At 43.3% G+C, this 23,681-nt stretch overlaps 1 protein-coding gene across 2 annotated transcripts in view; it reads left to right on the forward strand.

Moving 5' to 3' along the window:
- Nucleotides 1-284: 284 nt before the first annotated feature.
- The window catches only part of dnah12 (dynein, axonemal, heavy chain 12), a 26,296-nt gene continuing 2,899 nt past the window's right edge, over nt 285-23,681 (forward strand). Inside the window, exons 1-69 of one of the 2 annotated variants that reach the window (XM_031845167.1) lie at nt 285-385; nt 531-770; nt 920-1,007; nt 1,100-1,126; nt 1,226-1,415; nt 1,512-1,575; nt 1,661-1,819; nt 1,931-2,132; nt 2,895-3,083; nt 3,196-3,349; nt 3,441-3,532; nt 3,643-3,821; nt 4,209-4,344; nt 4,435-4,560; nt 4,647-4,781; nt 4,896-5,089; nt 5,172-5,415; nt 5,525-5,710; nt 5,814-6,014; nt 6,107-6,301; nt 6,380-6,501; nt 6,591-6,726; nt 6,812-6,958; nt 7,092-7,211; nt 7,495-7,651; nt 7,762-7,934; nt 8,048-8,200; nt 8,285-8,524; nt 8,754-8,999; nt 9,768-9,887; nt 10,005-10,114; nt 10,234-10,432; nt 10,565-10,705; nt 10,793-10,876; nt 11,046-11,234; nt 11,366-11,485; nt 11,671-11,859; nt 11,936-12,087; nt 12,246-12,384; nt 12,533-12,699; nt 12,817-13,072; nt 13,220-13,516; nt 14,051-14,229; nt 14,448-14,640; nt 14,811-14,972; nt 15,093-15,287; nt 15,774-15,907; nt 15,988-16,150; nt 16,232-16,312; nt 16,771-16,947; nt 17,051-17,182; nt 17,302-17,391; nt 17,495-17,635; nt 17,743-17,984; nt 18,066-18,213; nt 18,323-18,468; nt 19,009-19,223; nt 19,316-19,508; nt 19,601-19,793; nt 19,888-20,060; nt 20,662-20,802; nt 20,936-21,094; nt 21,222-21,517; nt 21,939-22,192; nt 22,277-22,417; nt 22,497-22,634; nt 22,714-22,947; nt 23,059-23,247; nt 23,436-23,539. In XM_031845167.1, the coding sequence (XP_031701027.1) occupies nt 547-770; nt 920-1,007; nt 1,100-1,126; nt 1,226-1,415; nt 1,512-1,575; nt 1,661-1,819; nt 1,931-2,132; nt 2,895-3,083; nt 3,196-3,349; nt 3,441-3,532; nt 3,643-3,821; nt 4,209-4,344; nt 4,435-4,560; nt 4,647-4,781; nt 4,896-5,089; nt 5,172-5,415; nt 5,525-5,710; nt 5,814-6,014; nt 6,107-6,301; nt 6,380-6,501; nt 6,591-6,726; nt 6,812-6,958; nt 7,092-7,211; nt 7,495-7,651; nt 7,762-7,934; nt 8,048-8,200; nt 8,285-8,524; nt 8,754-8,999; nt 9,768-9,887; nt 10,005-10,114; nt 10,234-10,432; nt 10,565-10,705; nt 10,793-10,876; nt 11,046-11,234; nt 11,366-11,485; nt 11,671-11,859; nt 11,936-12,087; nt 12,246-12,384; nt 12,533-12,699; nt 12,817-13,072; nt 13,220-13,516; nt 14,051-14,229; nt 14,448-14,640; nt 14,811-14,972; nt 15,093-15,287; nt 15,774-15,907; nt 15,988-16,150; nt 16,232-16,312; nt 16,771-16,947; nt 17,051-17,182; nt 17,302-17,391; nt 17,495-17,635; nt 17,743-17,984; nt 18,066-18,213; nt 18,323-18,468; nt 19,009-19,223; nt 19,316-19,508; nt 19,601-19,793; nt 19,888-20,060; nt 20,662-20,802; nt 20,936-21,094; nt 21,222-21,517; nt 21,939-22,192; nt 22,277-22,417; nt 22,497-22,634; nt 22,714-22,947; nt 23,059-23,247; nt 23,436-23,539 (11,255 nt within the window). In that variant the 5' untranslated portion in view covers nt 285-385; nt 531-546. The remainder of the gene's footprint in view (nt 386-530; nt 771-919; nt 1,008-1,099; nt 1,127-1,225; nt 1,416-1,511; nt 1,576-1,660; nt 1,820-1,930; nt 2,133-2,894; nt 3,084-3,195; nt 3,350-3,440; nt 3,533-3,642; nt 3,822-4,208; nt 4,345-4,434; nt 4,561-4,646; nt 4,782-4,895; nt 5,090-5,171; nt 5,416-5,524; nt 5,711-5,813; nt 6,015-6,106; nt 6,302-6,379; nt 6,502-6,590; nt 6,727-6,811; nt 6,959-7,091; nt 7,212-7,494; nt 7,652-7,761; nt 7,935-8,047; nt 8,201-8,284; nt 8,525-8,753; nt 9,000-9,767; nt 9,888-10,004; nt 10,115-10,233; nt 10,433-10,564; nt 10,706-10,792; nt 10,877-11,045; nt 11,235-11,365; nt 11,486-11,670; nt 11,860-11,935; nt 12,088-12,245; nt 12,385-12,532; nt 12,700-12,816; nt 13,073-13,219; nt 13,517-14,050; nt 14,230-14,447; nt 14,641-14,810; nt 14,973-15,092; nt 15,288-15,773; nt 15,908-15,987; nt 16,151-16,231; nt 16,313-16,770; nt 16,948-17,050; nt 17,183-17,301; nt 17,392-17,494; nt 17,636-17,742; nt 17,985-18,065; nt 18,214-18,322; nt 18,469-19,008; nt 19,224-19,315; nt 19,509-19,600; nt 19,794-19,887; nt 20,061-20,661; nt 20,803-20,935; nt 21,095-21,221; nt 21,518-21,938; nt 22,193-22,276; nt 22,418-22,496; nt 22,635-22,713; nt 22,948-23,058; nt 23,248-23,435; nt 23,540-23,681) is intronic. The other variant, XM_031845168.1, reaches the window with a different exon arrangement.

The following is a 23,681-nucleotide window of genomic DNA, read 5'->3' on the forward strand; positions in this document are numbered from 1 at the left end:
ATATATAATCTTGTGATGTTGCCCTTTTCCTTTTTTATTTGATAAAAACTTGGATGAAAATTGGATTTCCTATTGCAAAGAGACATTATTAATACATGTCTCTATCTAGCATTAAACTATTTTTGAATCACTATATTATATAATGAATGTGTCGGCCTGTATTGGGCCTGTATTTATTGCTGGTCTACTTAATGAACCTCAGTTTAAATAAACACGACAAAGCCCCGCCTCCCTCCCATGGCTACCATGTTTACTGTTGCTGCTATGGAAACGACGGCGTTAACTTTAGTCCCAGAAGTCCGTTCACAGGTTAAATTGAATACAGTTTAAATTATTAGCTGTCAGCCAGTTACTCACAGCAAGGAGATATTGCATGAACGAACAGGTAAACCGATAGCTAGCCTGTTTTTTATTCGCTGACATTTAAATGAAACTTTATAAATGTGGGTACAACTGGTACATTGGCTTGTTCGGTGTCAAATGTGGCAAGATGTTAGTGTTTATTTTTTTGTGCCTCTGGTTGTTTTCAGTGGCGTGTTGCCAGAGATGGCCACCTCAGAGCACCTCACAGCAGAGAAGGGGTGCATGTCGAAGTTTCCAGTCCTGCCCCCGATTGCAGGTACGCAGCTGGACCGGGGCGAGGTGGGACCGACCGCCGCAGCGATGGAGCAGACGATGGAGGAGATAGCGGAGAAGATAGCGGTCCAAAAGAAACTGCTGAGGCACAGAACGAGGAGCAGAGTGCAGCAAAGGCAGCTCCGGATGATATTGTATGCTGTTGTTGTTTTTCTGTCAGTACCTCAATGATAGCCATGCCCATAAGAGAGTGATCCCAGCATGTCATTTAGGCAGTTAATAATTAAGTATAGGCCGTTGAGTTTCCATGCAATGTGACAGTTTGTTGACTGAACTATTTCAGGGTGTCTAGAGCGATGGAGGCTTACAGACAGAGCAAAGAGAGGGGAGCAGTGCACAGACAGTCACCAGAACCACAGTTCCCACCTTCTGTATGTATGACAGCGTTCTACATGTGCACACAATTTAAATATCAATGTATGTACAAATATTGCACAATATAATTTCAATACTTCCTTTTCAGATGCTTAGCGAGGAGCGGAAGCGTAGGGTAAGATGTGTTTTTATTTTGACCTGTGAAGAGACTAAACCTTACTTAATCTCTATGCATGTCAGGTGTCTCCAATTTAATTTGTGGTCCCATTTTCAGATGAACTACACGTTCCTGAAGCGGTGTGTAGAGAGCCGCCCATTCGCTCCAATCCAGCCACAGTGGATGGACTCCATCGTTGCCCGAGTGTCGCCCAAGCTAACAGAGGGCCCTGACACAAATAAGCTGCTGCAGGAGCTCTGCAAGGAAGTCAGCGACAACTTCCACAATGTGATTGTCAAGCACACGGGTAACTGGCAGTTATTTGTGTCTATGTCTATGCTCTCAGAGTACATGTAGACTTCAGGTGAACCATGTCTCATTATGCCATATTCACTTCCTTCAGTGGACACAGTACTAAAGCATCCAGAAGGTCCTGTCTCAGACAAACAGACAGATGCCCAACCAAAGTGAGTGATTTATCCACGATAACCAAATAGTTGGTATTTTTTTTTTTAATGCCCTTTTGTAAGTTACATTTCCAATCTTTCCCAGAATTCTTGATTTCAACCAATCATCACACGAGAGCTTTATCAGAAGCCGCAAGATGATGAAAACCAATTTGCACATTCTTCATCCGGTCATGCAAACCGTCTTGGATATTGGCAACAGGACGTTTTCTCCACTGGTCCTGGTTGATCTTTCAGGATTCAGGTTAGGAAAGACACCAGGAATGCATCATGGCGCTGCTGAAATTACCGCACGACTACTTTTTTTTTCTTCATGAGAAGATTTGCTCAAATTTCTTTTTGGTTTTGATTTTAGCTCCAGTGCTTCAGGACCCGTGGACTGTAAGAGCCTGCAGAATAAAATGGCCATGGAGTGTAAGAGGACAGAAGATCGTATCATGAACACCTGGTTTCCCAAAGTCATCCACGTATTAACGAGCAAAGAAACACTGAGGGGAGTTAAAGAGGAGAAACTGGAGTCCTTCTTTGACTGTGTGTCCACCCTCATCTCCAATCAGGTGAGAGGATGCTGGCTTGAGTCATAGTGAACCATTTAAAGGAATTTAAATTAAGGTTGTTTCACTCATTACTGAATCAAAAACAGTACTTGTGAATTATGTTAAAATGTCAGTTATTAGAGACATACATTAAGAAACACTAAGAGATGTATAGTATATATGTATTTATTTGTAGATATACAGTATATGTGTCCCATATTTCCACCTATAGCCTCATATAATTCTATCCTGATCACACGTAAAATGGGCACACACACACACACACACACACACAGTTCACATGTTATACTCCTCAGTTTGCCTTTGTCCCATTTGTTTTTGTCGTCTGTCTTTGTCTTACCTTGAATCATCTCTTTTAGTTGTTTTTGTGTTCGTGTACTGGTCTGAACCGGTTCTGTAATCTCTTTTCTACACAACAAAAACATATTAAAAAATAGATAAAACACTAAGAGACACGTCAACAATTCAAACCTATTAAGGTTTGTGTTTTCAGCTGCATATCAAGCAAATTGAATTGGTGAAGCAAGATTGTGAGCTATAATATCATCACTCTATGTGCATTTATAGCTTGTTGTATATCTCCTTAGTGATTTGTACAAGCAGCATGTCAAAATGTAGCCATCACAGAAGATTTGTTTGGTACTTCATTTATATGGCATGTTGCTTTTTTAATGAAATGCATGGCTACTGTAGCATTATTTGTATGTACGTTCCTTGATTGCTAATTTAGACTCATGGGCATTTTTCTTTTTTAATTCCCAGTTGAAATCCTTGCTTCAGAGAAGTGTAGAGGAGTTCGTCAATCTGTTTGATCCAAGCAATCGCCACCGTTTGCCCCTCTTTCGTATGGCCTTGACATTCGATGATGAAAAGATGGAAATTTATCCCACCTTACAAGATCTGGAAGCTTCTGTTTTTGAGATTCTTAATGCCATCACAAACACACTGCAGGTGAGGTCATGTGTGAAAGCCATTTCAAGGAAAATTACCACTTCATGACCAGTTCATGTAAAAAATCAAAATATGTTGAGCTGGTATTGATATCTATGACATCGCCCCACAGAAGGTGCAGACGATCCCTTCATGGCTGGCACAAGATGTGCCTTTGTTTGTGGATGCCAAGATGGCTGATCACATCCTCGCTTGGGCTCGGGTCACCGTGAAGACCGCTGTGTGCAAGAATCTAGAGGAAGCTGACAAACACTTCCAGAGCTATGGTGATGTTTTATAATCCAATAATTCCCTATCATCACCCCGTTAATTCTATTTCCATTTATTCCTGACTTTGTTTTTTGCTTTATTTTGCAGTTGACAACTATGACTGGCTTGTCAATGGAACGGCACAGGCCAGAGTGGAGAAGTTCATGGAAGAGGAGCACTCTTTTGATGAGTACACTAAGGTAACAAATCATGAAGTTTTAAGTAATGCCGCATACATTATAGATCTATTCTTGCCTTGTTATGAGTTCGTCGGATGACTGTCGATGTGTAATCTCACTGCTTTTTACAGCAAGTGGAGGAGTTTCGTGTTCTGTCGAAGGAGATTATCAGCCTTCCAGCAAGAGCCCACTTCTCGATGGTCCATCTGGACTGTGAAGAGCTGAAACTGGGGCTGGCCAACAAAGCCCAAAACTATGCTGAAATACTTGTGAAGAAAGTGATCGCCAGCCACCGGGAGCTAAATCTACAGTGAGTCACTTCTTGTGGCACTCTTTAAAGGAGCAGTGTACAGCATTTAGGGAGATCTATTGCCAGAAATGGAATGCAATATTAATAAGTTTATTTTCTTTAGTGCATGATCACCTGGAAATATGAATCGTTGTGTTTTTGTTTATTTCTACATATGGAGCCGGTCCTCTTCACGGAGCCGGTTGCCGTGTTTCTACAGTTTCTACAGTAGAACAGATTTGATAAACCAAACACTCTTCTTCTACACAATTGGCACAAGTTTCAGTTGGTTGCAATCTGCAACCTCACTGCTAGATGTCGCCAAATCCTACACACTGCACCTTTAAAACGACTGTCTGCGTTTAAAAGGCTGTTTCTTCTCACAATTCTTCTTGTGTCTGTTCAAAGGATCTGCTCTGAATTTGAAACCATCAGCAAGAACGTTCTGAAAGTACCAGAACGTACAGAAGACATGACCCAGATCATTGATTGCATTCATTTCACTAAGACAAAGGGTATCACAGAACTTAATGAAAAAATAAAGGTGAATAACTTGAATCTCACACTAAAGCATTTTGATCTTAGTTATCTTTTATAAATTCTAACAGCATTTTACCACATTGCGTTGTGACAGGAAGCCTTCTGTCGACTGATCTACATCCTGGATGTCCACATCATCGAGCCCGAGGATCTGGAGCTCAATACGACCCTCTTTCTCTGGCCGCAGAAAATCCTTGATATCTTTGAACTAAGTGATGAGGTAATGCCCTTGTGTCTGCCGATCACAGTATATCATGGCTGTTGTTTAAGGACGCCCTGATTCTGGACGGCTATGTCATTTTCTAGGTGATGCAGAAGGCCAAGCAGAAAGGGGAGCAGGAGCTGCTCGCTCAAAGAGAAAGATTGATGGTACAGCTGGAGAAGTTGGGACGCAGGATTGAGGAGTTCCCACTTTGCTCTGAGATGGAGTTGATGCAGCAGGTACACTGGCACTTTCAGATAATCTTGTAGAAAAGCATCGTAAAACCTCATTTTAGTGTGGTTTTCTAGCTGTACAATGGAAAATAATACTCTTGTCATCACTTTTTGGTTCAGTATGTAACAGATGTCAGAACGGTTCAGAAACTTCTCCAGGAGGCTGAGGAGGAGATCATCTTCATTAACAGTGAAGAGTTATTTTACAAATGGGACCAGACATGTTACCCGGAAGTTGAGGTCATCAAAGCCAGTATTTCATTGTATCAGAAGCTGTTTGGACTTGTGCTGAACTGGCAGCGCACACAAAACAGGTCAGATATCAGCTTGGTGCTTTGTTGTGTTTCAATCGAAACATTTCCCCTAATAACCATTTTTTATCTTCTGTGTGAATAGATGGATGGACGGTTCCTTTCAGGACCTGAATGGCGAGAGCATGGAAGTAAAAGTGGACGAGTTCTTTAGGGAGATCTTCAAGTTGCTCAAGTTTTTCCAACAGAAGCAGAATAAGGCCGAGCAAGAGATGGAGAAGATTGCTGGGAAGACTAGGCAACAACCTTGTGAGGATGATCCAAGGAAGCAGGAAAGCCCCACAGTACTCTTGTGCTCCACTGTAATGGAGCAGATCAAAGAGTTCAAGGTATCACATTTAACTGTCATCTCAAAGGGGCTCATTATAAGGTCTTGCAGTAAGTGAAGTCCTGCTTGTTGATGCTAAACCAGCATGTTGAACGTGTTTGCACCAACAGGAACATATCCCCGTAGTGTCCATCTTGTGCAATCCAGGCATCAGAGCTCGCCACTGGGATCAGATGTCAGAGATAGTGGGGTACGACCTTACTCCTGACTCTGGTACGACACTACGCAAAGTTCTCAAACAAAACCTGGCCCCTTACCTGGAAGAGTTTGAGTCCATTAGCGTCGCTTCTAGTAAAGTAAGACCTTTGACATTTGTGTTTGCTTCTACAGCGTTTGCTAAAAACGTAATACTAAATCGATGTGCTGAATGCTATGTACCCCGCTTATGTGTCTCTGTAGGAGTTCTCCATGGAGAAGGCCATGCAAACCATGGTGCATGTCTGGGATGGCATTTCTTTCCACCATCAACCTTACAGGGAGACCGGAGTGTCCATCCTGACCTCTTTGGACGAGATTCAGATTATGCTCGATGACCAGATTGTGAAGACTCAGACTATGAGGGGCTCACCGTTCGTCAAACCTTTTGAAAAAGAGATCAAAGTGAGTTTATCCACCCAATGATAATGATTTAATTCTCAGTTTGCAGTTTTACCAGTCCTGCAGAGATTTATCTGTTTGTTCTGTGACCTCAGCAATGGGAGGAGCGTCTGCTTCGTATCCAGGAAACCATAGACGAATGGCTGAAGGTGCAGGCCCAGTGGCTTTATCTGGAGCCCATCTTCTCCTCTCAGGACATCATGCAGCAGATTCCAGAAGAGGGGCAACTTTTCAGAACGGTTGACAAAAACTGGAAAGAGGTCATGACGCACTGCATTAAGGACCCTAAGGTAGTCGACGAAAAAAAATTGATGCTGGACAGATTACTCGAAAAGAAGTTTGTGGTAACTGATGATTCGTAATTGTAGATTCTGGCAGCAACCTCGCTGAGTGGTTTGCTAGAGAAACTGCAAGATTCTAACAACCTCCTGGACAGCATCATGAAAGGACTGAATGCCTATTTGGAAAAGAAGCGTCTCTTCTTTCCACGGTAGACCAAATCATATTGCAGTGTTTCTTTTGACCAAATTCATAGTTATTATCCCAGATTTTGATACTGACCACCAATGCTGCCGCCAGGTTCTTCTTCTTGTCCAACGATGAAATGCTGGAGATTCTGTCTGAGACCAACGACCCACTGCGGGTGCAACCCCATCTGAAGAAGTGCTTTGAGGGTATTTCCAAACTGGACTTCCTACCCAATCTGGATATCCAGGCAAGGCTGTCACACATTTTTGTTATTGTTACACGACACCGTGGTTGATGGTCCTTTATTGAATTGCATACTGTTCTCCACCCAGGCCATGTACAGCAGCGAGGGTGAGCGTGTTCAGCTCATCCAGGACATCTCCACGTCTGAAGCCAAAGGAGCTGTGGAGAAGTGGCTGGTGCAGGTGGAGGATGTGATGGTCCGCAGTGTCCGAGATGTAGTAGCCCGGTCCAGGGTGGTGAGATCACTGTTCCCATACCTCAAATAATACACAGTAATGCTTTGTTGACTCTAATACCATCATGTTGTGTGTGTATCATATGATGAGTGAACATAAATCAATGGGTCAGTGAGTGTGGTTGTGCCAACAGGCCTACGCTAAGAGTGCACGGAGCCAGTGGGTCAGGGAGTGGCCTGGGCAGGTGGTGCTCTGCACCTCCCAGATATTCTGGACCCTGGAGGTTCATGAAGCCATTAGAGCAGGAGCTGATGTAGGGATTTACACCTTTTTCTCTGAAAATGTGACTTGTTTTGTTGGCTTTTCAAATACTACTAATTATAACTTCATTAATGGAAATAATGTTTCCTGTTTTTATGAATATGAGAAAATTAAGTTGTGAAGTATTAATAGAGCTGCACACATTTTTTTATTTGTATAATGTAGAGGTACAAAGCAGTGTCTCACTCCTGATAAACTGCCTTAAATTCTTCTTTTTATGAGCCTGACACCATAACAGGATCGCCGGATAGTTATTGGGCTTTTGTTCTCTGTAGGGTTTAAAGAACTACTATGAACAACTCAAGAATCAGCTGAATGACATTGTGGAGCTGGTGAGAGGGAAACTGCCTAAACAAACACGCATCACACTGGGAGCGCTGGTCACCATTGACGTCCATGCCAGGGATGTGGTCTCGGAGCTTATTGAGAAAGGTACCTCATGGCACCGAATGCAGGGTCAACTGTAACAGAGCTTTGTATTAGTTTAGAAATAGCACATAATTGAAAAATCGAAATAGTAATTTTTTCCATTTTTTTAACAGGTGTATCAAATGAAACAGACTTCCAGTGGCTAGCCCAGCTTCGTTACTACTGGAGCAATGATGATGTTCGCGTTCGCATCATCAACTGTGATGTTAAGTACGCCTACGAGTACCTGGGGAACTCGCCGCGTCTCGTCATCACCCCACTGACTGACAGATGCTACAGAACCCTGGTAAAATATCTGACACATGGCCTGCTTATTAAATATGATTGCTCTTTTATTGGAATAACGCTGAGTGATCAGGTATTTCAACATTCAATTCATAAGCTTCCCCTCTGTTTTAGATCGGGGCTTTCTACCTGAATTTGGGTGGTGCGCCTGAGGGTCCAGCTGGAACAGGAAAGACAGAAACCACCAAGGATCTAGCCAAAGCTCTAGCTGTGCAGTGTGTGGTCTTCAACTGTTCTGACGGACTGGATTACCTCGCCATGGGCAAAGTAACACCAGCAAGAATGTATTTAATTCTATATAATGCAAAAACAGAATTTTCTAACCAATCTTTTGGTGCAATTTCTCTCTAGTTCTTTAAAGGTCTGGCCTCATCGGGTGCATGGGCATGCTTTGATGAGTTCAACCGCATTGAGCTGGAGGTGCTGTCTGTAGTGGCCCAGCAGGTTCTCTGCATCCAGAGGGCCATCGAGCTGAAGTTGGAGTACTTTGACTTCGACGGGACCATGCTCAAACTCAATCCCAACTGCTTTGTGTCCATTACAATGAACCCTGGCTATGCAGGACGCTCAGAACTCCCAGACAACCTCAAGGTCTGTAATCAGTGAACACATAATTTATCAGGCATTGTAGGTTGGCAATGTCAATTTCCAGATATTGTCTATTCTGCAATAACTGCAGTACTCAGCTCATCATCAAATGGTACCCTGTATTGAATCAATGGCTTTTACACCCCTTCATTTTAATGTAACATAATAGAAAGAAGTGTGTGACTGTTCGACATTTACGCTACCCAATTTTTCTTTCATTTCTCTGGTGTAGGTGTTGTTCCGAACAGTGGCCATGATGGTCCCCAACTATGCACTGATTGCAGAGATCTCTCTGTATTCATATGGCTTCCTCAATGCCAAACCACTATCGGTAAAGATTGTGATGACCTACAGGCTCTGCTCCGAGCAGCTCTCCTCCCAGTTCCATTATGATTATGGCATGAGGGCCGTCAAAGCTGTACTTGTGGCTGCAGGAAACCTCAAGCTCAAGTATCCTGATGAGAATGAGGACATACTGGTAATTGTGCTGAAATGAATATATTTGCTAAACTAGACAAGTGCACTCAGTTGAGTGCAGATATCCGCCAGGTGTGTCTGCTTCTGTATTGTGTGATTGAATGAATACAACCCACAATTGTCTAACCCCCGGTCCAGACACCAATGGGCTGTAAGGCGTCCTAAAACACACTTCATTCAAACTCAATAACAAGGGGCAATGTATGCAGGCTTTCGGTTCAAAGTTGTCATATAAAACATTTCTTACAATCTTGCCAAAAGCCAAATTAAACCCACCTAGCTGTCTGCCTGCGTAGCAGCAGCTGAGTTGCGCGGTGTAATCAGCGGTGTGTGCACTAGTAGTTCCGTCAGTTAGCCAAACACACCAAAACAATAAAAGTGAGCCAACTAACAATCGGTGATGTAGCATCGTAAAACACACTTCATTCAAACTAAAAAACAAGCGACGATTTATGCAGGCAATTGGCTCAAACTCATTGTATATGCCGGGCCGGTTAAGAGTTGTGAGTGACAAGTCAGTTGCAGTATAAAACAGGCAATAAAAGGTGTTATGAGAAAGTGTGAGTCACCATGAGAGGTCCTTGAGCATCCAGCCATAACTGGCCATCCAAAATATTATGAGGTTTGCTGCAGCAGAATGTGAGATTAGCTGTTGACACATATGACAGAATTGCATTATCCTCCTGGTGGAAATAATAATAACAAAGACTCTATAATGTATGCCCTAATTATATACTTCTCACTTTTCTCCACATGTTATAATGTCCAGCTCCTGAGGTCCATAAAGGATGTCAATGAGCCCAAGTTTCTCTCCCATGATATTCCACTGTTCAATGGAATCACCAGCGATTTGTTCCCGGGCATCTCCCTTCCTGAGGCTGACTATAAGGTCAGATATATTGAATCCGTTTCTTATTCTTTTGTCCTAAGTCTAACAATACCCGAGCATTTATTAATATTGTCATGTAAATTATAATCAATGGGTTTTTTTTCACATCCTTGGCAGCTGTTTCTGGAGGCTGCTGAAGAGTGCTGTAAAAATCACAATGTACAGCCAACACAGGTCTTCTTAGAGAAGATGATCCAGACATATGAGATGATGATAGTCAGGCATGGGTGTGTTGTATTTCACTTTCACTGTTATCATATTATGATGTACTGTTTAGCATGTTTCCAGTCATACAGTTATAAAGTATATGGCTGAAAGGAATATCTGATATTGCATGAAAATATAGGTTTTATTGTATCAGGTTCATGCTGGTGGGGGAGCCTTTTGCTGGTAAGACCAAAGTGCTACACGTTCTCGCTGACACGCTGACTCTCATGAATGAGAGAGGGTACGGTGAGGAGGAGAGGATCATCTTCAGGACATTGAACCCAAAGTCCATCACCATGGGACAGCTCTTTGGACAGTTTGACCTAGTTTCCCATGAGGTAAACCTATGCCTCTTGTGTTCATTCTGCATCACAGATAAATACTGTGTATTTACAGTATTGATGTAGATCTGGGACACAACAGGAGGCCCTCTCGTCATCTTTTTACTTCTTCCTTTTCCTAATTATTAGTGGACAGATGGGATTGTGGCCAACACATTTCGTGAGTTCGCATCGGCTGAGACGCCAGACCGCAAATGGGTGGTGTTTGATGGTCCCATAGATACGCTGTGGATTGAGAGCATGAACACTGTGCTGGATGACAACAAAAAGGTACATAATGCACAGTAAATATGCGTGATAAGTTTTATTAATCTGTTTTTCACACACCTTTTTAAGTTTTTCTCTCTTTCTCCACAGTTGTGCCTGATGAGTGGTGAGATCATCCAAATGTCCAATCAGATGAGTCTGATTTTTGAAGCAATGGATCTATCACAGGCCTCGGTGAGTTGGAGGTTTGGAGTTTAATGAATTATTTATTAAGTTATTATGTAACAAAATGCTTGAACCAATGGGAATTAACAATGTACCTAGCCTGATTGACAGGATGTAATTGGATGTTGTATAAAAAGTTCTTCTTTTGGTTTCCTTCGGTTGTTTTCTTCCACTGCAGCCTGCCACAGTCAGTCGATGTGGTATGATCTACATGGAGGCGTCTCAGTTGGGCTGGGAGCCCTTAGTGATTTCCTGGATGAACAATCTTCCCGATGCTCTGAAGAGCCCCGTCAACCGCTCCCTGCTGCTGGAGCTCTTCCACTGGCTCGTGCCGCCTGCCCTCAGGGTGCTGCGTAAACACTGCAGAGTAAGGGAACCCCCGGGCCCAGGAACAACCTAACATCAACAACAAATATCTGTGGTACATCTAGACGTGCACTTTTATTTATATATAAAATACAGACGTGTTGTCATGGCGGATTATGATTTTGTTCACAGGAAGTTGTTTCCACTAGCAACAGTAACACCGTGGTGTCCTTGTGTCGGCTGTTTGAGATGCTGCTCACTGAACCTGTGAAAATCAGTCCTGATGATAAAAATATTCGCACCTGGATCATGGTAAAAGGACTAATCATTTGTCATTTTTGAATTCTATTACAACCATATTTATTCAAAAATCTTGTTTTGGAACGGATGTTTACAAACCTCCATGCAAATTATTGAGTTTTGGTATTTGCACTTTCCATTTCAGTGAAATCATATGTTTGTATGGCACCTCCCCTCTTATTCTTTTGTGATTGCAGGCGGCTTTTGCCTTCTCCCTGGTGTGGTCTACGGGTGGCAGCTGTGATGCAGACAGCAGAGAGAAGTTTAATGAGTTCTGCAGGCTGACCCTGTCTGGAAAGACGGACGAACACCCTATCCCCGCCTCTGTGGGGAAATGGGAGTGTCCAATGGATGAGAACGGGCTGGTGTATGACTACTTCTATGAGGTGTGGTGTAATGACACTCAGAGGATTCTTTATTTTTGTTTAAAATCTGTAAATCACACTGCAATCTCTTGAATAGTTCAAAGGAAAAGGCCGCTGGGTTCACTGGAATGATGCCATCAAGAATGTCAACCTGGGGGACAAAAACACCAAAGTGCAGGAGATCATTGTTCCCACGATAGACACAGTTCGCTACACCTACCTCATGGACCTCTGCATCAGATACGGAGTGTTAGTATTCTCGGGGGTCACAGTGGCCCTGATACACACAAATTATTTGCCATATATTCTACAGAGTGTTCCTTATTTATGTTGCCCTGGTATTATTACCTTTCATCTGACAAAATAGATTTTTGTTTTCAAAATCTTTCCACTGTTTCTCTCCTTAGGCCTCTCCTGTTTGTTGGTCCGACTGGCACCGGGAAGTCAGTGTATGTGAAGGAAAAGCTGATGAACAATCTGGACAAAGACCGCTATCTGCCCTTCTTTATCAATTTTTCAGCTCGCACGAGCGCCAACCAAACTCAGGTCAGCGTTTAGGAAGCAGGGATGAAAGAATGTCCGCGCAGAGAGTTTTTGATCGCTAGGAAAACATAATTAGACTGTAATAATCAAAACAGGACACACGTTTCATTTGAAATAAATGTGTTGATTCTGTATTAATTGCGTCTTCCAGAATATCATCATGTCCAGGTTAGATAAGAGAAGGAAGGGCGTGCTCGGGCCCCCCATGGGAAAGAAGTGTGTCATCTTTGTAGATGACATGAACATGCCTGCACTGGAACAGTTTGGAGCGCAGCCTCCCGTGGAGCTTCTTCGACAGTATATAGACCATGGAAACTGGTGTGAACCCATCCACTATTAGATGCCAATTTCATATCAAAATAAGAGAATGATAATAAAGGAAGAGGAGTATGTTTACTGCTTTAGAGTAATTCATTTACCGTTATTTTCTGGCAGGTGTGACCTGAAGGATACCTCCAGGATCTCGCTCGTTGACCTGCAGCTCATCTCAGCTATGGGCCCCCCCGGCGGTGGCAGGAATGCTGTGACACAACGCTTCCTGCGGCACTTCAACATTTTTAGCATCAACGCCTTCAGTGACGACACCATGGTTCGCATCTTCTCCAGCGTGGTGGCATTCTATCTCAAAAACAATGAATTCCCGCCGGAATATTTCACCGTTGGCAACGAAATAGTAACAGCTACAATGGAAGTGAGTCACCCCGAAAACGCACATGAACTGTTAAACTGTTAAATTAAAGAAATGTTTGTTCCTGAATGCGCAAAATGCTCTTATCAGTCATATCCTGTGTTTTCCAATGCTTTAATACTTTACTTGTATGCGTTTTAATTCCCAAAGGTGTATAAGAAAGCCGTGGAGAACCTGCTTCCAACTCCCGCCAAGTCCCACTACACCTTCAACCTGCGGGACTTCTCACGCGTTGTCCAAGGCTGCCTGCTGCTGAAGAAGGATTCACTGGAGAACAAACAAACTATGATACGCCTGTTTGTCCATGAGGTATTCCGCGTCTACTATGACCGCCTGGTGGATGACAACGATCGAGCATGGCTCTACAAGCTGATGAACAGCATCCTCAAAGATCACTTCAAAGAGTCCTTTGACCAGGTGTTTGATCACCTGAAGCAAAGCAGCAGAGTAAGTTGGGATTCAGTTCCATTTGCTGTAGTGCTGTAGTATTTTTCACAGTTTGTCAGGAAGTGCAGGAAAGAAGAGGATCTGCTCTGGCCTGTTATTACTGTAGAAGTGGACGTAGTCACCGTGACGTCACACATTTATTTGTGAGATACGATTTTGAAGCCTCCAGTTCAGCTTTTTGGCCGTCGCCATCTTGCTTTTTTGCAACCAGAAGTGACACGAGAAGGAGGAGCTAAGTAAAACCAAACGCTGAAAAGCATACCCTGATTTATGGTCTGTTTGACTCTAAATGGAGCATAATTTACTAAATGAACATCATGCTGTATTGACGAAGACTTGAAACTAGAGATTGAGACCATAAACTCATGTTTACAATGGTTACTGAGGTAATAAATCAAGAGAGAAGTAGAGTCATTTTCTCATAGACTTCTATACAACCAGAGGAGTCGCCCCCTGGTGGACACTAGAGACAATGAAACGATTAGTAAAATCTATATGTTTTAATATGTTCCATACATTTTCTTCCTTTCTCAGCTGGTTGAAGAAGACATGCAGAAGCTTCTGTTTGGTGACTACATGAACCCCGACCTGGAGGATGATGAGCGTTTGTACGCTGAGGTTCCGTCAATGGAAAGCTTTTCTCAAGTGGTGCAGTCGTGTCTCGATGAATACAACCAGATAAACAAGAATCGTATGAACCTTGTCATCTTTCGGTAAACATCTTTGGTATTATAGAGTCAATCTAAATACATGCACTGTTAAAATATTAGCTGTAGCCTATTTTTTATTAAATGGTAAAATCATTAAAAGATGGAGGGTTTGATTCTTAGAATGAATCAAATGAGTTGACTCTTTGTGCAGTAAGTTAATGAAATTGTGTTTTTATAACTCTGTCTTTGCATGGAATCTAAAAAATGTCTTCACTATGTAGCTATGTCCTGGAGCACCTGTCCCGTATCAGCCGTGTGTTGAAGCAGCCAGGAGGCAATGCCCTGCTAGTGGGAGTGGGAGGCAGCGGACGCCAGTCCATCACCCGTCTGGCCGCGTCCATGGCCCACATGGCCATGTTCCAGCCTGAGATCTCTAAGAGCTATGGCATCACTGAGTGGAGAGACGACCTTAAGGTCAGCCTCAAGGTTTAGGACATACTCCTCTATGTCCTGTAATTCTGATGTGTCACTTCTTCTTATTTTTGTGCCATTCTGATCTTGGCTTATGATTCTTGCCGCATTTTCAAAACAGCCGTGGAAGACTTTAACAATACCCTGTCTCCTTGCTTTAAATTATACTTTAGATGCTGCTGAAAAATGCTGGGGTGAAAGGTCAGAAGACAGTGTTCTTGCTAACTGACGCTCAGGTCAAAGATGAGGCTTTTCTGGAAGACGTGGACAGTGTCCTGAACACAGGAGAGGTGCCCAATCTGTTCGCCATAGACGAGAAGCAAGAGATCATGGAGGTAGGTCGTCACAAACTGTATTTATATCCTATCCTTATATAGAGCAATGTTTACCTTGTTTAAAGGCCACACGCATGTGTGTTTAATGTACTTCATCTCTCTCTCCGTCTCCCTCTCTAGACAGTACGTACCATTGCCCAGGCTGGCAATAAGAATTTGGAGTTGAGTCCTTTGACTCTGTTCGCCTTCTTCGTGGCACGCTGTAGAGAGAACCTTCACATCGTTGTGGCCTTCAGTCCGATTGGAAATGCATTTCGAAATCGCCTGCGCCAATTTCCATCTCTAATCAACTGCTGCACCATTGACTGGTTCCAGGTGCTGTACAGGCATTGGGAATATATGATCGCTTATAGTGTGTATTTCATCTTTAGTATTTGGAGAGGACTATTATTACAATTATGTTTAAATGATACTCACAAATACCTCTTACTCTGGTGCAAATGAGCCTCTTGAATTTGCACCCAAAATGTTGTCAAAACGTTTATTTATAATTGCCAACGCAGCCTCCATGATTCTCGACCAGAAAAAAAACACCAAAAGAAAAAAAAAACATCACAGAGATGCCGATTCGAACGTGACTAATATCATCACATGACCTCTTTCTTGACAGGTTACAGACATGGCAGATTCACACAGGATTAAGATCACATATGACCCTCGCACTTATTACAAATTACCAGATGTCCCCGGGTAATACTTGTACTGTGCGAGTAGGGCTCTAGATAGATGCTTTACTAAACAGTGTGGGCAGTCTGTCTTTATCCCTATCTTCACTGTGCTTTCTTCTCTCTGCCCTGACAGCCGTGGCCAGAGGAGGCTCTTGAGCGAGTAGCCAACTCCTTCCTGGGCTCACTGGAGATGTGTGAGAACGAGAGGCAGGAGGTCATACCCATCTGCAAAACATTCCACACGTCTGCCAAGCAGCTCTCACAGAGGTAAAAGACATGGTTATTTATAACTTGTATATTCAGAGGTAAATTATGAGTCCTAATTACACTGTTGATTTTCATTACAGATTCCTCTCCGAGCTAGGTCGCTATAACTACGTGACACCCACATCCTACCTGGAGCTGATTGCAGCTTTCCGTCTGCTACTCACTCAGAAGAGAGAAACTGTCATGAAAGCAAAACAGAGGTATACCAACGGTCTGGATAAACTAGCCTTCGCTGAATCTCAGGTACATGCAGGACTACTTTTTTTTTGTTAAAAATGTTCAGCATAGCTGCGTTTAAGTCATTTTCACAATGTTTCCTTGCAGGTCGGTGAGATGAAGAAGGAACTTGTAGACCTGCAGCCCAAACTGGAACAGGCAAAGATAGACAACCACAAAATGATGAAGGTGAATACATTAAATGATAGACCATAATGTTCCCAATTCAGGCCTTATCTATAAATCGTAAGAAGAGCAAATTTGTGCTTAATTGAACGTTCCTGACCATTTTTACTGCCATTTCCACATGACCTGATATAATCTTTAACAAGTAAACCACATATTTAGAAGGGATATACGTTTGATAAATCACAACTTTGTTTTATGCATGTGTTACTGAAAAATACACATGTTAAATACTTTATAAAGGAGACCAAATAAATGCATTTTAAAAATGCTACTACCTCTCATCAGTAAAACAAACAGAATGTACGTTAGCCTTTCATATTAGATTCAATGTTATTTGTCAGCTACAATCATCACAATATGAAGATGCAGGCTCCCTCATGTGGCTTAAATGGGAATGACTGACCTATACAGCTCATATGAATATTCTGAATGTAATTGTTTGATGTGATGACTTTCAGGTGATTGAAGTGGAGTCTGTAGAGGTGGAAGCCAAAAGTAAAGTTGTGCGTGTTGACGAGGAGGCGGCAACCATAAAAGCCGATGAGGCTCAGGCTCTGAAGAACGAGTGTGAGAGCGACTTGGCCGAGGCCATCCCGGCCCTGGAGGCCGCCCTGGAGGCCTTGAACACGTTGAAGGTGAGCACCGTTCAGCAGCACTGCTTCACCGCGACAAGTTTAGCCACTCAGACCACCGCAGTTTAGACGGTTGATTAAATTGAGCTGCCTGTTTGAATTTCAGCCCTCTGACGTCACAATCGTGAAGTCGATGAAAAATCCTCCTTCGGGGGTGAAGCTGGTGATGTCCGCCGTGTGTGTGATGAAGGCGATAAAGCCGGATAAGATAGCTGACCCGGCTGGGACTGGAAAAAAGGTTAGACTGAGATGAAAAAATGCCGTATAAAGAAATCACGATTGACCATCGAGAATATTTTAACATTGCAACTTCTAGTAATATCGTGATGAGTAATGCGTTTTCTTTATTTTGTTTAGGTTTTAGACTACTGGGGTCCAAGCAAGAAGCTACTGAGTGACATGAACTTTTTACGAGATCTTAAAGAATATGACAAGGACAATATTCCAGTAAGTGTCAGGAAAGATGCATTCTTAATATATTATTTAAAAAAAGAATAAATGCCACTTGTATTTTGCTCTGACTTACGCCTCTACTTTTCCTTTTTATTAGTTGCCTGTGATGCAAAAAATCCGTAGTGAGTACATGACGAATCCTGATTTTGACCCCAGTATTGTGGCAAAAGCTTCCTCTGCAGCAGAGGGCCTGTGCAAGTGGATCAAAGCAATGGAGGTGTATGACAGGGTGGCAAAGGTGCAGTGTTTCTGGCTCTGCATAGACGTGTTTCTCTTGACTGGTCCTGAATATATATGCATGTGTGTGTGCTTCAATTCATTCTGTGATCTCTGTTTGGTTTTAAGGTCGTGGCTCCAAAGAAGGCCAGCCTCGCGGAGGCGCAGGAGTCCCTGGCTGCCACCATGGGCCTGCTGGACCAGAAGCGAGCTGAGCTAAAGGAGGTCGAGGTCCGCTTGGCCGTCCTTCAGAAAACCTTCGAGGACAAGACAGAGGAGAAGGCCCAGCTGGAGTTCCAGGTGGATTTGTGTGCCAGGAAGTTGGAGAGGGCTGAGAAGCTCATCGGTGGTCTGGGCGGAGAGAAGACCAGGTCGGGATGATGCACACAAATGTTCTGTTATTATTTTCTACAAACAATATATGCCACGAACTGAATGAATCTCGTCGTTAGATGGTCCAAGGCAGCCGATGACCTGCAGAACACGTATGATAACCTGACTGGAGATGTTCTCATCTCCGCTGGGGTCATCGCCTACCTGGGGGCCTTCACTGCCGGCTTCAGACAGGACTGCACCAAGTCATGGACCAAACTCTGCCAAGTACAAGTCCTCCAGTTCTTCATTCAGACTTTTTTGAAGCCACCTTCTTTGAGTTCAGATGTATTTAATTGCTTATTATCTTTCTTTTCACCAACCTTGATATCTCCAGTCTAAGAACATTCCATCAGCAGACGACTTCTCTCTCAGTAAGACTCTGGGAGATCCCATTAAGATCAGGGCTTGGAACATCGCAGGCCTTCCTAGTGACTCTTTCTCCATCGACAATGGTGTCATCGTCAGTAATTCACGTAGATGGTGAGTCTGTACTGCTGAAATGTTTAATTTACTAATTGCTGCTTATACATTTGGGAAAAATATACAGTTTTTGGTTAAATGTGAAAGTGAAATGTGAAAAGAAAAATATAAAATTCAACCTAAGACTCAACTAATTCTTAAAGGGACAGTTCACCCAGAAATCAAATATACATATTGTTTTTAGTAACTTGCCTAGTTTTAGAGATATCAGCCGTAGAAATGTCTTCTCTCCAAAAAGATGTGAGCCAACACATGTTGTCTTTCAATCATGGTTCCTGCATGAAACTGCTCACAACAACTTATGTGGATTACAGATTTCTGGACAGAGACATTGCTGTTGAGTTTTCAAATGTATTTTTTTGGCACTTTGTGCCATGTAGTCCGATTATATTGGCGCGAAGGCAGACATCCCGACAGCTGATCTCTACAACACTAGGCAATTAACACCAAAACAATCTAGATTGATAAATAGCACCACAGGTAAAAGGAATGTTTTTGATTTTGGGGTAAACTGTCTCTTTAATGCTTGTGGTCTTGTAGGCCCCTGATGATTGACCCTCAGGGTCAGGCCAACAAGTGGGTGAAGAATTCAGAGAAAGACAACAACCTGAATGTAATCAAGCTAACAGACAGGGACTACATGAGAACTCTGGAGAACTGTGTTCAATTTGGAACACCGCTGCTGCTGGAAAATGTAGGAGAGGAGCTGGACCCCTCGCTGGAGTCACTGCTGGTCAAACAAACCTTCAAACAAGGTGCTGTGAATGTGAGATGACAGCAATTGATATTTAAATGTGAAGCTACAGCTGAAAAAATTCGAACTTAAGGAACTATTTGTTTCACCCAGGCGGTGTGGATTGCATCAGGCTTGGGGAGACTGTGATCGAGTACTCCTGCGATTTCCGTTTCTACATCACCACTAAGCTGAGGAACCCTCACTACCTACCAGAACTGGCCACCAAGGTGTCCCTGCTCAATTTCATGATCACCCCAGAGGGCTTGGAGGACCAGCTGCTGGGGATTGTAGTTGCCAAGGAGAGGTAATCGCTCATAAAACATTCACGCCGGTATACCACTTCAATACTTCGCATCACTTCTTCAGAGTATCGTTTCTGCTTCATCTCCTCTACAGGCCGGAACTGGAAGAGGAGAGAAACGCTCTTATCCTGCAGTCAGCTGACAATAAGAGGCAGCTGAAGGAAATCGAGGAGAATATCCTGGAGACACTGCAGTCCTCCGAGGGAAATATCCTGGAGGACGAGAGCGCTATTCAGATTCTAGACTCAGCAAAGATCATGTCCAATGAGATTAGCAAGAAGCAGCAGGTGTGGACAATGCACAAATAACTCCAGACCCGGATTGTGAATATGAGTCCGATGTGTGGTATTCCAATGTCCTAATGTTTAACATATTTCCCAGATTGCAGAGAAGACGGAGATCAAGATAGCAGAGTCTAGAGAGGGCTACAGAGCCATTGCCAAGCACTCCTCCATCCTGTTCTTCAGCATTGCTGATCTGACCAACATAGACCCCATGTACCAGTACTCTCTCAGCTGGTTTGTCAACCTCTACGTTAACTCCATACAAGACAGGTGAGTGACACACATAAATTGTATTCTGCAGTGTCCTCAAAAAAAGGTAACGAATCAAGACTTTATGACTACCCGCTGTTTAGAAATGATCTCCATCTGTTGTACATAAACACAAGCTTGGATATCACACAGGAATCACACGTTTAACAAAGAGGGGGATTAATGCAGCAACTGTTTTTTTCCGTCAGATTGAGAAGAGATTTGTGTCAATGCTTATGGTACACATGCCTGAACTGGTGTCATTCTCTCTAAATCATTCCTATTGTCTGGTAGAAGACATGACACGTTGTGATGAAGGACAGATGAAGGACAGAGTGAAAATATTTGTGGAGCTGCAGATGTGCCCTGCACACACATGAAATCTGCATTTTTCTACTGTTACACCACAAGTATTAATTGTGGTCATAATGAATATTTTTCATTGTACTCTAAGCATACTTGACTGTGAGAAGAAATAGTGACAAGAGACTCAGTCAGCAAGATCCGACAGATAAACTCCACACTGACATATGACATGAACCTTTAGCATAGGCTTAATTAACTTTTAGGAGTTGGTCTGTGTTCATCTGAAGCTTCCTGTGTTTTGTCTTTTATTCTACAGTAACAAGTCAAAGATCCTGGAGAGGCGGCTTCAAAACCTGATCGATCACTTCACCTACAACCTGTACTGTAACGTCTGTCGCTCTCTGTTTGAGAGGGACAAACTCCTCTTTTCCTTCATCCTCTGCTGCAACCTACTCCTGTAAGTGTTCAAGCTACAGGGTGATGATGGTCGAATGAATTACATTATTAGAATTTGATTTAATCTTTTAACCACATGCTCAGATAAAGATGTACTATGTGAACGTGTGCTGTCCTCTTCTTTATCCACTCAGCGCTAAAGAAGAGATTGAATACTCTGACTTAACATTCTTCCTGACCGGAGGAGTCGGACTGCAGAACACCGTTGCTAACCCCGACCCCAGCTGGCTTCAGGACAAGAGCTGGGATGAGACCTGCAGAGCCAGCGAACTGTCTGGCCTACAAGGAATAAAGTAAAAAGCATCACTCACTCAACCAAAAAATGTTTTTTTTATGACTTTATGTCTGCAACGTCACTATCCTGTTGTCATGAATTCCTTTTGACTAATGGAGTGAATCTATGTATTATTTATTCCACAGAGAGGCTTTCATCAAAAGCCCAGAAGACTTTAAATCTATTTATGACAGCAAAGAACCAAGCAACACTCTTCTGCCCGCTCCATGGTGTGAACAACTCAATGACCTGCAGAAGATGATCATTGTTCGTTGTCTCAGGCCTGACAAGATCGTTCAAGCTGTGACTAAATTTGTGACTGGCAAACTGGGGAAGAACTTTGTCCAGCCCCCTCCCTTTGACCTGAGTAAGAGCTACCTGGACTCCAACTCCACCGTCCCACTTGTGTTTGTGCTGTCTCCGGGAGCTGATCCCATGGCTAGTAAGTACCTACAGTTCCAATGATTAACTGTCAAAGTTCCATATAATGCTTCCTCTGAAAAGCATTAGAAACTGGAAAGATGCACTCAGTTGAGTGCAGATCTCTGGCAGGTGTGTCTGCAATTTCCACTTCTGTATTGTCTGATTGAATGAATACAACCCACAACTGGCTAACCCCAGACCTAGGCTGTCAATAGCAGTATAAAACAGGCAATAAAAGGTGTTTTGAAAAAATGTGTGAGTCACCGAAACCACAAGAGGTCCTTGAGCATGCAGCCAAAACTGGCCACCCAAAATATTATACAGTTTGCTGCAGCAGAATGTGAAATTAGCCGTGGACAGACAGAAAGGTGCACACTAACTCACTCACGGACGCATGCATGTGCATGATCCTTCTGGATAATAACAGCATCCCTCCACAGGCTTACTGAAGTTCGCCAGTGACAAGAACATGGACGGTGCCAAGTTCCAGTCCATCTCTCTGGGGCAGGGCCAGGGGCCCATCGCTGCCAGAATGATATCCACAGCCATGCAGGAGGGGACGTGGGTGTGTTTGCAGAATTGTCACCTGGCCGTTTCCTGGATGTCCAACTTGGAGAAAATCTGTGAGGACTTCAGTCCAGCAACATGCCACCCGGACTTTCGCCTTTGGCTCACAAGCTACCCTTCACCCAAGGTAAAGCTCAATGCATATAAATGACTCATTCGACAGAGATTTATTCTGATTATAGTTCTGAAGAAAAACCCTTTCTGATATCAGTTTCCAGTGACCATCCTGCAGAACGGGGTGAAGATGACAAACGAGCCTCCAACAGGACTACGACTCAACCTGCTACAGTCTTACCAGACAGATCCTGTTTCGGACTCAAACTTCTTCACTAGCTGCCCCAATAAGGAGCTGGTGAGAAGAGGAATTGTCATGTATTTATTTGATTGGTCTATACGAAGGACATCCTCTGACTCTTGGATTTCTCCACTAGATTTGGGAGAAGCTCCTGTATGGACTGTGTTTCTTCCATGCTCTTGTTCAGGAGAGGAAGAAGTTTGGTCCACTGGGCTGGAATATTCCCTACGGCTTCAATGAGTCTGACCTGCGTATGAGCATCAGACAGCTGCAGGTATTCATTCACAGTGTCAGTGGCCACGTTTCTACATGACAAGAACCTAAAAATGCATTTAATTTGTTTTCTTCTTTAGCTGTTTGTGAATGAATATGATGAGGTGCCCTTCGAGGCCATAACTTACCTGACAGGTGAGTGTAACTATGGCGGCCGCGTGACAGACGACTGGGATAGGCGGCTCCTGATGACCATCTTGGCCGACTTCTACAACCAGGACATCATCGAGAAACTTTGCTACCCTTTCTCACCTAGCGGCGATTTCTTCGCCCCACCAAAATCTATCTACGACGACTACGTTGTATTCATCAAGGTAAAGCCAACTGAGATAACGAACGTATATAGGATAAATATGTATTTGCGTGTTTCCTTTTTCCTCCGTTATGACTTCCAACTAATTGGCGATATCTTTGTTGTGTTCCAGAAGCTTCCGTTCAGGCAGGATCCAGAGATTTTTGGGATGCATGAAAATGTAGACATTTCTAAAGATCTCCAGCAGACAAAGTTGCTGTTTGATTCACTGCTGCTCACCCAGGGAGGAGGAGCTAAAGGAGGGGCTAGCTCTGGGAGTGACAACACGCTGTTCGACATTGCGAATGGCATCCTTAATGAGGTACAAACTAATCAAACCTCCTCATCATTTCGCAGTTTTTCGCAGAAAAATACACATGACACCAGTTCAGGTGCGGCTTTCCAATAAAGTGTCAATTTCTGTTGGTGTTTCCTTTACATTGATTGTAATCTACATGCACTCAGTTGTATGTTCTTAACTTACACACTTGCTTACTTCCCCCCACCCAGCTTCCAGCTAATTTCGACACAGAAGCAGCCCTCTTGAAGTTCCCAGTGCTCTACGGGGAGAGCATGAACACTGTGCTCGTCCAAGAGATGGAGCGCTACAACACGTATGGACAAGCGGCTCCGTGCGGAAAATTTAAGACACACAGCGCATCATCACCTGTATGACTTCAGTGCTGTTTTCTTGCTCTCTCTCTCTCTATCTCTCTCTCTCTCTCTCTCTCTCTCTCTCTCTCTCTCTCTCTCTCT

Source organism: Anarrhichthys ocellatus, unplaced genomic scaffold (assembly GCF_004355925.1).
Source record: "Anarrhichthys ocellatus isolate YVR2014 unplaced genomic scaffold, GSC_Weel_1.0 scaffold5, whole genome shotgun sequence".
Classification (NCBI taxonomy): Eukaryota; Metazoa; Chordata; class Actinopteri; order Perciformes; family Anarhichadidae; genus Anarrhichthys; species Anarrhichthys ocellatus.